General features: G+C 50.9%; 1 protein-coding gene across 2 annotated transcripts in view; it reads left to right on the top strand.

Annotated features, from left to right (window-relative positions):
* MFN2 (mitofusin 2) overlaps window positions 1–13,631 on the top strand; it is a 169,864-nt gene that overhangs the window by 134,174 nt on the left and 22,059 nt on the right. For both annotated transcript variants that reach the window (XM_086921284.1, XM_086921286.1), the window contains exons 12-15: window positions 11,026–11,130; window positions 11,216–11,318; window positions 11,826–12,046; window positions 12,590–12,745. In XM_086921284.1, the coding sequence (XP_086777410.1) occupies window positions 11,026–11,130; window positions 11,216–11,318; window positions 11,826–12,046; window positions 12,590–12,745 (585 nt within the window). The remainder of the gene's footprint in view (window positions 1–11,025; window positions 11,131–11,215; window positions 11,319–11,825; window positions 12,047–12,589; window positions 12,746–13,631) is intronic.

The following is a 13,631-nucleotide window of genomic DNA, read 5'->3' as shown; positions in this document are numbered from 1 at the left end:
CCCGCTGGCAGGAGCCGAAGCTTGTTTTATTAACTACAAGGACAGCGGTGAAGGTGGAGGGCCGCAAGGGCTGGCTCCACTCAAGTCATATAAAAAAATATCATGGACTACAGCCAGAGTCAGACTCCCAGCCCGGCCCCATCTTAGAGACTGATACTAAACTCCCACTGGTAGAGAAAACTCCTCAACAGGAGTACCGTTTAAAGTTGAGGTCTAGCAAGTCAGACAGTTTAATTGTTTAAGTCCTCCCCTAGGTGAAGCGGTTAGACAGGTTCCTGACATGTACAAGCCAGACCCCAATAGAGAGAGATAGACAGAAACAGCTCAAGAAACGAGAATATTGTAAATCTCTTCGTAGTCATTGTATTGTGACATTATTGATTATGTTTTTTCTGAGTCTTACGATTATTGCTGCAAGTTTACTGCTACACGTGTATTTCCCTATTTCCATACATGCACATTTCTTTCCAAATAGCACTGTCGAGCATACTTTCAGCGAATTACCCCCGCACGAGTTATCTTACCGGCTTGCGCTGCGCAACGATACTTTTATCAGTATGTTACATCATTCCCATCAGACCAGCAATGCTACCAATTGTTTGATATGTGGCCGACTTCCCCCCTACCAGAAATACAAGGGAGTCCTGCCCCTCTTCCCGTATCCGTTCACACATAATGGTTCCTGTGGTGCCTGGTTTAGTTTAATAAATTCTTTAGACTCTGAGTCCATCGTCTACAAAGGCAGTTGGGTATGGGGAAATCTGAACACAGTTCTGCATAAAGCATGTTACCCTAACAAGGAGGGTCTTCCACAAAGGACAGGGACCGATCTAGAAAATGAAGTATATGGATTAGGTAATTATACACTTAACCTCATGATTCTGAATGTCCAGTCTGATACAGGACCAGACTTACCCTCTATGTCAGTGTTACCAGTCAAAGGCGAATTATGTGTCAGAAAGAATGGTTCAGTACCCCTAGGTCATAGTAAATGTACTACTGTGATCGAATTCAGTGATAAAGGCAAGTCTACATTCAAAGCTACCCGCCATTCCTATTTCATTTGCGGTCATACAGCCTATATACGTTTGCCACTAGATTGGGATGGGACATGTTACATTGCATTCCTTTTGCCACCTGTTTTTCTAGCTCCACCTGATTATCATAAGAACTCCCGGCTAGTACCTAATAGACACAAGAGAGATCTCCCGATTGTCGACTATACTGAAACGGCATTGGAACAATATACGGATTTCAATAAAGGTTTCTTTCCCTATTTAGGAGCTATCTTCAATAGCAAATCAATACGTCACTTGACCAGAACCCTTGAAGCAGTGGTAAATGAAACTACTTCCGCCCTAGGCAACTTAACAGAGGAACAGTCCGCTATGAGAATTGTTGTCCTTCAAAATCGTCTTGTTCTTGACGTCATCCTGGCCGATAGGGGCGGAGCCTGTAGAGTCATCGGATCGAGTTGCTGTGTTTTCATTCCAGAAAACGCACCGTCAGTATATAAAGCCATAACGCGTCTCCATAAGATTGCAAGTCAGATACACCAGAATCCAGGTACCTGGACTTGGTCCGGTTGGTTCTGGAGCGTGTTATCAGCCTGGGGTTGGAAAGTCCTATCCTTTCTTGGAATAGCCCTTCTCATAGTATTCAGTTGTTGTCTATGTATACAGTGTGGGCCAGCGATTTGCGGCTTGTGCGCCGCATCATGTTTTCCTCATCCAAGTCCACGTTCTAAATCCCGCCTGAAAAAGGAAGAGCAAATGATGTTATATGAACAAATAGATGGACTAATGAAGATTGATATATCATGAAGGGTCCGTAGGGGACAAGGAGGGAATGAGGTAATATGAATTTTTATGGTCAATTGTGTCCCCTAACGTGAACCCCACCGTCTCCATGTACGAGCTTAAAGTGCATGTAACTTCCCTCCTCGACCTGCTAGGAAGACGCAAATACATTTGCGTCCAACGTTAACATGTCCTCTTTCAGATCCACCATGAATGGATCGATAATTCAGTTCCTAAGTATGCCTTGCCAACGTCTTTTCATGGTGCACTTTCACGTTTTCCTAGCCCTGCAGAGCTAGGCCCTGATTTCTGCCATCGAGCCCTTTTCTGTTCTCTGCCTCCTGAAAGCTGCATCGTGGGATGCATCCCTGACCTCTGTCCTACTCCCTGCGCGGCGAGCGGTGCCCGGCTCGGCCTGCTTGCCTGCCAAAGACAGTATTTTGCCTTCAAGTTATCAGTATAGCCGAGTTCAGCTCCTCAAACACATTCCAGTCTAGCAGAATAGATAAACATTTCCCCGGCTGCAGAGCAAAGGGCCCGGCCTCTCTGTCTCCATGCAAGTAATTCATTGCTCCCGTTACCATGGTAGGCCCATGGCCCCTCGCATTACACGCAGACACGTAGTCACATATGCACGCATTAATAGTCAGTATAGAGTAGCCTCTGCCCAAGAGACCTTTCCTTCTAGATAATATAGTTCCCCAAACACAAGATATCAGATATGATTTAGGAACGAGTCGATCTGACATGCCAGACTTCTGTCTCTTTCCTCTAGTGCTAAATGTCAAGTCCCCTGCACCCTCCCGCCTCACGTCAGTCACACGTCATGCTGCTGCGCGCGCATCCTTGCTACAGATTTCTGCTGACACTGCAAGATTCCACTATGTAACCACCCACTTGTGACACTTTCATGTGACGTTTCTAGCACACACCTCTGTGTACGCCCTCGTGTACGTCTTTCTGTTACGCACATGTGTTCTTATCTCGTTTCTCCCAGCTGTTACGCCTTCTGTATCCATCACCATTATATGCATTTACTATAAATATTGTATTCTGTCAATAAACTATTGTCTATCCCTTCCTGATCCTTTATGGTGAAAGGAACATGATACCCTGGTTCGAACCATTCCATTTTATGGAATAAAACCCTTATAAACTCAGATATCACGGATTTTGCCTCTTATTTTTGACTGAGTTATTTTATTGAACTTTACTGCATAGAAATTCCGACGGTAAATATTTATTTACCACAGACTGACACAGACTGAAACTTACGGACACTGACTGACTGGCTGACACTGACTGACTGGCTGACACTGACTGACTGGCTGACACTGACTGACTGGCTGACACTGACTGACTGGCTGACACTGACTGACTGGCTGACACTGACTGACTGGCTGACACTGACTGACTGACACTGACTGGCTGACACTGACTGACTGGCTGACACTGACTGACTGACACTGACTGACTGACTGGCTGACACTGACTGACTGACTGACTGACAATGACCGACACTGACTGACAGAGACTGGCTAACTGATACTGACTAACACTGACTGACTGAGACATTGACTGAAACTGAATGACACTGGCTGACTGAAACAGGACTGACCGACTGAGACTGGCTGACACTGATTGACTGACTGATACTGACTGACACAGGCTAACACTGACTGACTGACTGACTGACACTGACTGACTGACACTGGCTGACTGTCACTGGCTGATTGTCACTGGCTGACTGACAATGACTTACACTGACTAATACTGGCTGGCTGACACTGACTGACACTGACTATCTGAAAGAAACACGTTAGTGTTAGATTCCTTACCTTAGAATATCCCCAGGCGTCAGTCTGGATCCGGAAACTTTTGCGTAGCAGTACCCCTGCGCGTCGGTAGGCGTCGTCTGCAGGCGACCCCTGCGGCTCCGCGTCCGTCGTCGGCGTCGTGCGCCGTGATGACGTCGCTGGAGTATATAGACGCCGCCTCAGCGCGCTGACGTCAGTTCTTCTTTTTTCCGCGCCAGTGGACGCAGATCTGAAGAGCAGTACTCCGGTCTTTTGACCAAGTTTTTCGATAGTTTTTTCTCTCTTTGTGCCTGATAGGATGCCTGGGTTCAAGCACTGTGATGACTGTGAGCGCACGATGTCGGTCACAGACCATCACCGCCTCTGTCTCCGGTGTCTGGGCCCCGACCACGACGTGGACTCCTGCGTCGACTGCCGGGCCCTCACCAACAAGGCTAGGCGGGAGCGGTCCCGCAAGCTACTGGAGCTCCGGGTGTCGGCCCCACGTCGGGACCGGGAGCGGTCCCGGTCCGGCCGGAGGTCGAGAGAGCGTTCGAGGGAGCGGTCGCGGAGCCGCGCCGAGCGTTCCGGAAGTCGACACCACTCGTCAGGCTCATCAGGTAGGAAGCACAAGAAGTCGGGGCGTCGTCATCGTACCCCCGACTCCCCCGCGATGCGGCCGGGGGCTCGGGTGACCCCAACCCCGCGGCTCTGCGAGAGTCGCCGGCGCGGCCTGCCTCATACCCTCCGGTCCCTGGGCACGGCGCGACGCCTGAGGAGATCGAGGCGTTCCTCATGGCCATGAGGGCGCTCGGTTCTCCGACGGGGCCTACGGTGCCTTCGGGCCCAGTGCTACCGTCTGGGGGCCCTGGCGGTTCGGGTGTCCCTGCCTCGGCGCCGCCGACGGCTCCGGCCCCGGCTCCGCCGACGGCTCCGACCCCGGCGCCGCAAGGGCCTTCGGGTTCGACGCCGGCTGGCCTTCCGGCCTCTCCGGCGCCGTTACCATCGGGGTTACCCTCGGCGCCGTCCCCGCGCTGCGCCGGTTCTCCGGTGCCGGCTCCGGCCGGCAGCGGGGTTCCGACGCCGGCTCCGGGCGGCGCCGTCCCCTTACCTTCACCGACGCCGGACGCGGAACCGGACGGGCGTCGCTCGACGCCGGTTCCGGCGCCGATGGGGCCCTTGAACCCCGAGGAGCCGGTCTACATCGTTGACTCCGAATACGGAGAAGATGAAGAGTTCGGTGAAGGTTGGGAGGGGTCCGAGGACCCTCTGTCACGCGAGTGCCAGTATGACCCAGAGTGGACAGGTGACTTGGGGGATGCCAGTGGTCTGGACGACTCTCCTAACCCTGGTTTGATCTCTCCTCCTTCCGTGGCATCGGTGGAGGGAGCTGCATATTCTGTGGTGCTGATGAGGGCTGCCAAGGCCTTACACCTTGAGCTCCCCGTCGCGGCCGTGAGGCCTAACATCCTCACCGAGGTCTTCAAACCGCAGTCATGCCCACAGGAGCCACTGCTGCCGTTTAATGAAGCCTTGTCAGACGTTCTGTTGGGCACGTGGTCCAGGCCCGCTTCAGGTCCACCTGTTGATCGGAACGTGGCCAGGCGCCACCGTCCTTGTCCGGACGACCCCAAGTTCCTGTCTACCCACCCCACTCCTGAGAGTCTGGTGATCCAGGCCTCGACCTCCCAGTCCGCATTCCCGTCGGCCCCGCCCGACCGGGAATCCAAGAGGTATGACCAATTTGGCAAGAAGGTCTTCTCGTCCATTAGTTTGGGCCTGCGGTCTTGCAACACCGCTTGCCTCTTGGGCCGCTACACCCACTCTGTGTGGGATACGGTCGCGGAACTGCTGCCAGAATGCCCCATGGAGGTGCAGGCTAAACTCGGTCAGGCTGTGGCTGAGGGCCGAGATGCAGCGAAATATTCGATACGGTGTGGTCTTGATACGACCGACTCGCTGGGCAGAGCTATGTCAACGACGGTGGCGATTCGTCGCCACGCCTGGCTGAGATCCGCCAATTTTTCGGCAGATGTCCAGAATACCTTGATGGACATGCCGTTCGATGGCTGTCACCTCTTCGGTGACAAGGCGGACCACGCGCTGGAACGCTTCAAGGACTCCAGGGTCACGGCCAAGTCCTTGGGTCTCTCGACCCAGCGTCAGCAAACGGGTTCGTTTCGTCCCTTTCGTGGCCAAGGAAGGGGCGCCCCCACACGTGCTGCCAGCCACGCGCCGCAACAATCCTTTCAACGCGGTGGCGGCCGTGGAAACCGCCGTGGTGGCGGTCGGGGACAACGGCGGGGTCAGACCACACCTTCCCCCGCAGCATCTACCCCAAAATCCTCCTAGTCCGTGCTTTCGGCCCCATGTGACGCCAGTGGGTGGCAGGGTTCGCCATCACCACGCTCACTGGCGCACGATCACTTCGGACAGGTGGGTGCTGCAAATCGTCCGAAGGGGCTACTCCCTCCCCTTCGAGACCTCTCCTCTAGCCATGCCACCGCAGAACCACCGTGTGTCGGGGGACCACTTGACACTTCTGCAGGAGGAAGTTACGGCCCTCTTGGCCAAGGGGGCCATCGAGCGCGTTCCTGGGCCAGAAGTAGGGCGTGGTTGTTATTCCCACTACTTTCTGGTGCCCAAGAAGGACAAGGGGGGCCTACGTCCTATCTTGGATCTAAGGAACGTCAACAGCTTCCTCCGGAAGGAGAAGTTCAAGATGTTGACGTTAGCTCAGGTCTTGGCTGCTCTAGACCCACAAGACTGGATGGTGGCGTTGGACTTGCAGGACGCCTATTTTCACATCCCCGTCCTGCCGGCCCACCGGCGTTACCTGCGGTTCACGGTAGGCCAGGAGCATTTTCAGTTTATCGTGCTTCCCTTCGGCCTTACCAACGCCCCACGGGTGTTCACAAAGGTGATGGCGGTGGTCGCAGCCCATCTGCGCAGGTTGGGGGTTTCAGTCTTCCCCTACCTAGACGACTGGTTGTTGAAGGCGGGCTCGCCCCAGACAGTCGTCCACCACCTTCAGATGACGGCAGACCTCTTGCACGACCTGGGGTTCTCCATCAATGTGCCGAAATCACACCTGTGTCCCTCTCAAAAGCTCCTTTTCATCGGAGCGGTTCTGGATTCGGCGCAGTTCCGGGTTTATCCTCCGGAACGGCGGGTTCGGGATATTCAGGCTTTGATTCCCATCTTTCAGCCGCTATCCCGGGTTTCGGTCAGGTTGACGCTGCGGCTGCTGGGACTGATGGCTTCCTGCATCCTTCTGGTGCATCACGCCCGGTGGCGGATGCGGGCTCTGCAGTGGGACCTGAAGTTTCAGTGGGCCCAGCATCAGGGCAACTTGTCCGACCACGTCTTGATCTCGGAGGGCACTGCGAGACAACTGCAGTGGTGGCTTACGGACCGCGATTGGGTCATGGGCAAGTCCCTCTCCCTTCCCCAGCCGGAGCACGTTGTCGTGACGGACGCGTCCCTCCAGGGCTGGGGTGGCCACTTGGGAGAGGCAGAGATCAGAGGCATCTGGTCTCCGGCGGAGTCCCGGCTCCATATCAATCTGTTGGAGCTGCGGGCGATTCGTCTGGCACTGAAGGCATTCCTCCCCTTTGTCAACGGGAGTGTAGTGCAGGTGTTCACCGACAACACCACCGCCATGTGGTACTGCAACAAACAGGGCGGTGTGGGGTCGTGGACCCTTTGCCAGGAGGCTCTGCGCCTCTGGCAATGGCTGGAACGTCAGGGCGTGACTCTGACGGTTCAACACCTGGCAGGTTCTCTGAACGCCAGGGCGGACGAACTCAGCCGTCGGTGCTCGATGGATCACGAATGGCGTCTGAACTCGGACGTGGCGCAAGGCATCTTTCTGCAATGGGGAGAGCCTTGGTTAGATCTATTCGCCACCGAAGAGAACGCGCAATGTCATCAGTTCTGCGCGTTGGAGTTTCCAAGACGGCACTCGCACGGCGACGCCTTTCGGCGCGAGTGGAGTTGTGGTCTGTTATACGCCTTTCCGCCTATACCACTTCTGCCCAGAGTGCTGAAGAAGATCAGGCGCGACCGGGCCCAAGTTATCCTTGTGGCTCCGGACTGGGCTCGAAGATACTGGTATCCCGAGCTACTCAGCATGTCAGTTGGTCCCCCGATCCGCCTGCCCCTTCAGGAGGACCTTCTGTCGCAGCAGCAGGGGACGGTCCTCCACCCGAACCTGTCCAGTCTCCACCTCCATGCTTGGAGATTGAGCGGCGGCAGTTGAGGCCATTTGACTTGCCTCCTGAAGTCTGTGATGTTATTCTGGCAGCCAGGCGTCCCTCCACTAAGTCGGTATACGCCTGTCGGTGGAACAGATTTGTGGCATGGTGCACAGCAAAGGCTGTGGATCCTCTTTCTGCCCCTCTTTCGGAGGTTCTTCTGTTTCTTCTTTCTCTTGCCCAGCAGGGCTCTGCTCTGGGCACTATCAAGGGCTACCTTTCTGCCCTTTCAGCCTTTTTGAGGCTTCCTGATCAGCCTTCTTTGTTCAAATCCCCGATTGTAACTCGATTCTTGAAAGGCATCACTCACATGTTTCCACCTGTTTCGTTTGTGATGCCTCAGTGGGATTTGAACCTGGTTCTAACTTTTCTGATGTGTGCTCCCTTTGAGCCCCTTCATTCTTGCCCTCTCCGTCTCCTGACTTTAAAGACGGCTTTCCTGGTTGCCATCACCTCTGCCAGGAGAGTGAGTGAGCTCCAGGCTCTTTCTGTCCAACCTCCTTTCCTGTCCATTCATCCTGACAAGGTGGTTCTGAGGACTAGACCTTCTTTCCTGCCCAAGGTTGTTTCGGCCTTTCACATCGGGCAGTCCATCACCCTCCCTTCCTTCTTCCCGCCTCCGCATCCTTCAAAGGATGAAGAGCGGCTCCATCGTCTGGACCCAAAACGTGCGCTTTCATTTTACATGGATCGCACACGCCAGTTCCAGGTGGATGACCAACTGTTTGTTGGCTACGTGGGTGCGAAGAAGGGACGGGCGGTTTGTAAACGAACCATCTCTCGATGGGTCGTCCTCTGCATCAAAGCGTGCTACTCTTTGGCTCGGAAGGAGCCTCCTGTTGGGCTGAGGGCCCATTCCACTCGGGCCACGGCGGCTACCACTGCCCTGGGCCGGGGAGTCCCCTTGCAGGACATTTGCCAAGCGGCTACGTGGGCCTCGCTGCACACCTTTGCGAGGCACTACTGCCTGGACAGTCAAGTCCGGAGGGATGGCTTCTTTGGCCGTTCTGTCCTCCAGGACTTTCTGGTGTAGTATTGTATTGGTTCGCAGACCCACCACCGGGGTTGGTATTGCTGGGGTATGTATTCTAAGGTAAGGAATCTAACACTAACGTGTTTCTTTCAGATGAACAAGTTACTTACCTTCGGTAACGATATATCTGTAAGAAACATTAGTTAGTGTTAGATTCCTTACCGAACCAGAACCGGACCAAATTGCCTCAACTCTCGACTGTCCTTCTACACCCCCTCCCGCCAACTTCGGTCTTCCAGCCAAGCCTTCGCCACTGTACCTCGCATCAACAAGACCACCATGGGAGGCAGATCCTTCTCATACCTGGCTGCCAAAACATGGAACTCACTCCCCGCTTACCTTCGCCTCACCCAGAATCACCTAGCGTTCAGAAAGCAGCTTAAAACGTGGATATTTGACAAATAATCCTCCTCCCCTTCCTAAGCGCCTTGAAACCCTCTGGGTATGTAGTGCGCTATATAAATTTTATGACTTGACTTGACTTGACCCATCCTCCCCGTTCTGCGAACTGATACCTAGGGTTAAGGACATCCCTTTCAGGGCCCTAGTTTTTACATGGCACCAGTGTTGGTTCTCTCATGGCTCTGCGTCTCCTGGCGCGGAAAAGCTGTGTGCAAAGAACTGACGTCAGCGCGCGGAGGCGGCGTCTATATACTCCAGCGACGTCATCACGGCGCACGACGACGGACGCGGAGCCGCAGGGGTCGCCTGCAGACGACGCCTACCGACGCGCAGGGGTACTGCTACGCAAAAGTTTCCGGATCCAGACTGACGCCTTGGGGATATTCTAAGGTAAGGAATCTAACACTAACTAATGTTTCTTACAGATATATCGTTACCGAAGGTAAGTAACTTGTTCGACAGTGACTGACTGACAGTGACTGACTGAGACTGACTAACTGAGACTGACTGACTGACTGACACTGGCTGACTGACACTGGCTGACTGACACTGGCTGACTGACACTGGCTGACTGACACGGACTGACTGACACAGACTGACTGACACGGACTGACTGACACGGACTGACTGACACGGACTGACTGACACGGACTGACTGACACGGACTGACTGACACGGACTGACTGACACGGTCTGACTGGCACGGACTGACTGGCACGGACTGACTGGCACGGACTGACTGGCACGGACTGACTGACACTGACTGACATGACTGACACTGACTAACATTAGGTCTCATCTTTCATTAATTTAAAGCTATTTGCTTTGCTCTACAATACCATTAGCAAAGCAAATGGCTATAACTTAATCAAAGGCGAGACTTATTGCATTTTCATTGCTTCTTTAAAATATATCAGTTCTTCATCCTCTAAGGGTCCCCATTCATGCCACTGCCTCTAAGAGTCCCCATTCATGCCACGGATTCAATTTTGCATGAAACCTCATTGTGATCTTTTCCATTGGGTTACTTGTTAACTAAATAATGCACAACATAGTGAAAAGTTATCTTTTAACATCATTCAAATATTTTGTCTTCTCCATAATCATTATATTGCCTCCTTTGTTTGAGTTTTTTTTATAATGATTGAGCAGTCCTTCTGTAAGTCTTTAAGTGCCCACCAGTCATTTTGTGTCATGTAACTGGGACAATTTGGCTTAATTTTCTCTTTGAACGCTGATATATATATATATATATATATAGTGGCAACTCGGGTGATAGAGGACTCCTACAATGTTTCATGTGCAACTTTTAAGGTACATTATGTATGACAGCTCAGACGGGTAATGGCATACTGATTGATATTACATGATGAAACTCAGAGAGGTCAGGCCAACTGCTTAAAAGTCAGGTCACGGTAGCATGATTGGGTGAGATGAACACTACTCAAAATCCTCATGTGTGAGAACGAGAAAACCTATGCAATTCGCCATGTCATGGAATCATTGATAAGTGAGAAGTGCCTTCTGCAGATCATATGCTGATCATAAGTCAGTTGGTGCCATTGCTTACAAATTAAGCTTCTCACTTCTTTTATTTCTGAACTTGTGAAACTTTAATATGCAAGAACCAGTGAAACGTAATAATCCTTCTATTGATGTTTACTTTGAACCTCTTTATATAGAGAGTTAAGGTAATTCACTGCTCCTAAGTGGCTGCCTTTGCATCCTTTCTTCTACAGGTGTCCAATGCAATGGCAGAAGAGATCCGACGCCTCTCTGTGCTGGTAGATGAATTCCAAATGGATTTTCATCCGTCTCAAGTTGTGCTGAAAGTTTACAAAAATGTGAGTTTTGAGACATCGGTATGTTTTGATTTTTTTGATCTCTGTGTTTTTTCTGATCAGTTATCTCCATGTTCTTTACTTTTAGGAGCTTCATCGGCACATTGAAGAAGGTCTCGGAAGAAACATGTCGGATCGCTGTTCCAGCACTGTTACTGTTTCGCTGCAAGCAACACGTCAAGAAATGATGGGTCAGTCAACATTAGAAGCAGAAGGATGGGTACTAAGTCGGGAGGAAGTATGAGTGCTTTTGTCAGCTTTAAAGGGATCATGTTAAAGCAAAACAATGAAGAAGACTGGGATAGCAAAGGATGATTGTCATTCTGTGGAATTTGCTTCTGTCTGTACTGTCCACACTGCAACCCAGAAGAAATTAAAGTTATGGGATTGTACACCAAAATACAAATAAATTACTAGAATGCATGAATATTGAAATTAACGGGAAAAGACAGAAGAATTCATGTTGAGGCATTTCCAGTTCCAAGTATGCTACATTGTCTTGGAGGTACTGTGTTTATATTGAGGCCCTTGCTGATATGATGCTTTTAGCTTAGTCTGTATACTGGCGGAGTCTAATTTCTTTCAGTGTCTGGCACATTAGATGAAAGACATTTCTTAGTGTTCTCTTTACTGTCTTGCCAGGCATTACAAGTGTCTGCTTGTTTGCATTGTTTGACTTGTTCCCTTCTTCTTGGCAGATGGATTTCTACCTCTCCTCCCAGACAATCTGCGAGGACAGGTGGATCTGTTGGTTCCTCGTCAGTGCTTTAATCTCAGCTACGACCTGAACTGTGATAAGCTGTGTAGTGACTTCCAGGAAGACATTTCCTTCCACTTTTCTATGGGATGGACAATGTTGGTTAACAGGTTTCTGGGACCAAAGAATGGGCGCAGAGCATTGATGGGATATAGTGACCAGGTGAGACTCCATAATAGAATGTCAGTGTGATGACCTGGTCTTTCTTGTTCGGACAGACACTATTTCTTGCACAGTTCGAGCTTTTAATTCTTGGGAAAGGATGGTGTTTTTGGACCAGGGAGTCTACGGCATAAGTTGTCACATACAGATGTGAAGCTAAAAATTACATAGAAACTTCACTTTAACTGTGGTTTGGTGCTATCAGAGATCTAATTCCCTACGTAAGGCATGATACACTGTGCTGTGTAGTACAACTCTTTTGCTGTGGAGTTACCCTAGCTGTGCATGAGTTTTGTATGTGTTTTTTCTTGTCTTCCACTGGGTGTAATCATAGGAATTTCAGATTTTTAAGGGTTGATACAAACATAAGGGTTAGTCATTCCTTTGAAAGATAAGCTGTGTGAATTTCCCTCATGACTTTCCTTTATCACATTTGAGTTCAGTAGTTAGGATTCCTGTAGAAGATACCAGAGCTACCTAAACATTGTAACCAACACGTATTTAGTGCACTGTTCTGTTTCAACTAAACTGTTTTTGCCATAGGTTCAACGTCCTTTACCTTTAACACCTGTGAATCCGAGTATGCCCCCATTACCACAGGGCTCCTTAACCCAGGAAGAGCTCATGGTCTCCATGGTGACTGGCTTGGCATCACTGACTTCCCGCACCTCCATGGGAATTCTAGTGGTGGGCGGAGTGGTGAGTACATACATTGATACCTGTGGTGGGGAATGTTGTTCCTGTTGATGGACGTTAGTAGTACTGTTAGCCTAAGAGATGCTGAGTTCAGCTTGAAGGGTCATTTCAGAATTAAGTCTTTAACCAGATGGCTTACTTTGTTAACAACCATTTACTGGGAGTTTCTGCTGTTATCCAGTATTTGGGTGTCTTTCATAGATTCACATGCCTGAATCATTCCCCGTCGTCGAGACGGGAGCCTCCGGTATATAAAAAAGTAATGTCCTAAGACATACATAAAGAGAATAGGTCTAAGGGTCTAACCTTAGTAACCTATCTAGGTCCTTATGCAGGAAGGACCAAACAGAGCAGGCTCCAGGGTCCCACCTTGGTAGCCTATCTGTGTCCTTTTGTAAAAAAGGACCAAAATAAAAGGAACAACCAATCAGCTACTACCTCCCTCTAGAACCTTCCTGTGAGGAGCCTCAGTCTCTCAGATTTTCTACCGCACGTTGTGCTAGGGAGTCTCCACCTGAGTTCTCCTCAGGAATATCGAATTTTCTTCAAACTTCACAGTTTTTTCGACTTTCTTACTATGGCTGATGTCAAGAAGAGAGCACTTTTCCGTCCCTGTGCCTCCTGTGGTAAACTAAGGCTCCATGTGGACGACGAACATGAGGAATGCCTGTATTGCCTCTATCCTCACCACAAGACCATAGACTGCAGGATTTGCCGTAAGTTCTCCGTCAAAACCCAGAAAGACCGGGAAGGGAGACTTCTAATCTGGCTAAACAGGCTTAAAGACAAACCGGAAAGCGACCTCATTTCCGAAGGTGAGAGCATGTCTGGCGCCTCACAGCTTTCCCTGAAGAGGCCTAGGGCTTCCTCGCCTGGCCACTCAGCAACC

This window comes from Lissotriton vulgaris, chromosome 5 (assembly GCF_964263255.1).
Source record: "Lissotriton vulgaris chromosome 5, aLisVul1.2, whole genome shotgun sequence".
Classification (NCBI taxonomy): Eukaryota; Metazoa; Chordata; class Amphibia; order Caudata; family Salamandridae; genus Lissotriton; species Lissotriton vulgaris.
The sequence above is the reverse complement of the archived record's forward strand: the minus strand, read 5'-3'. Positions and strand labels throughout refer to the sequence as shown.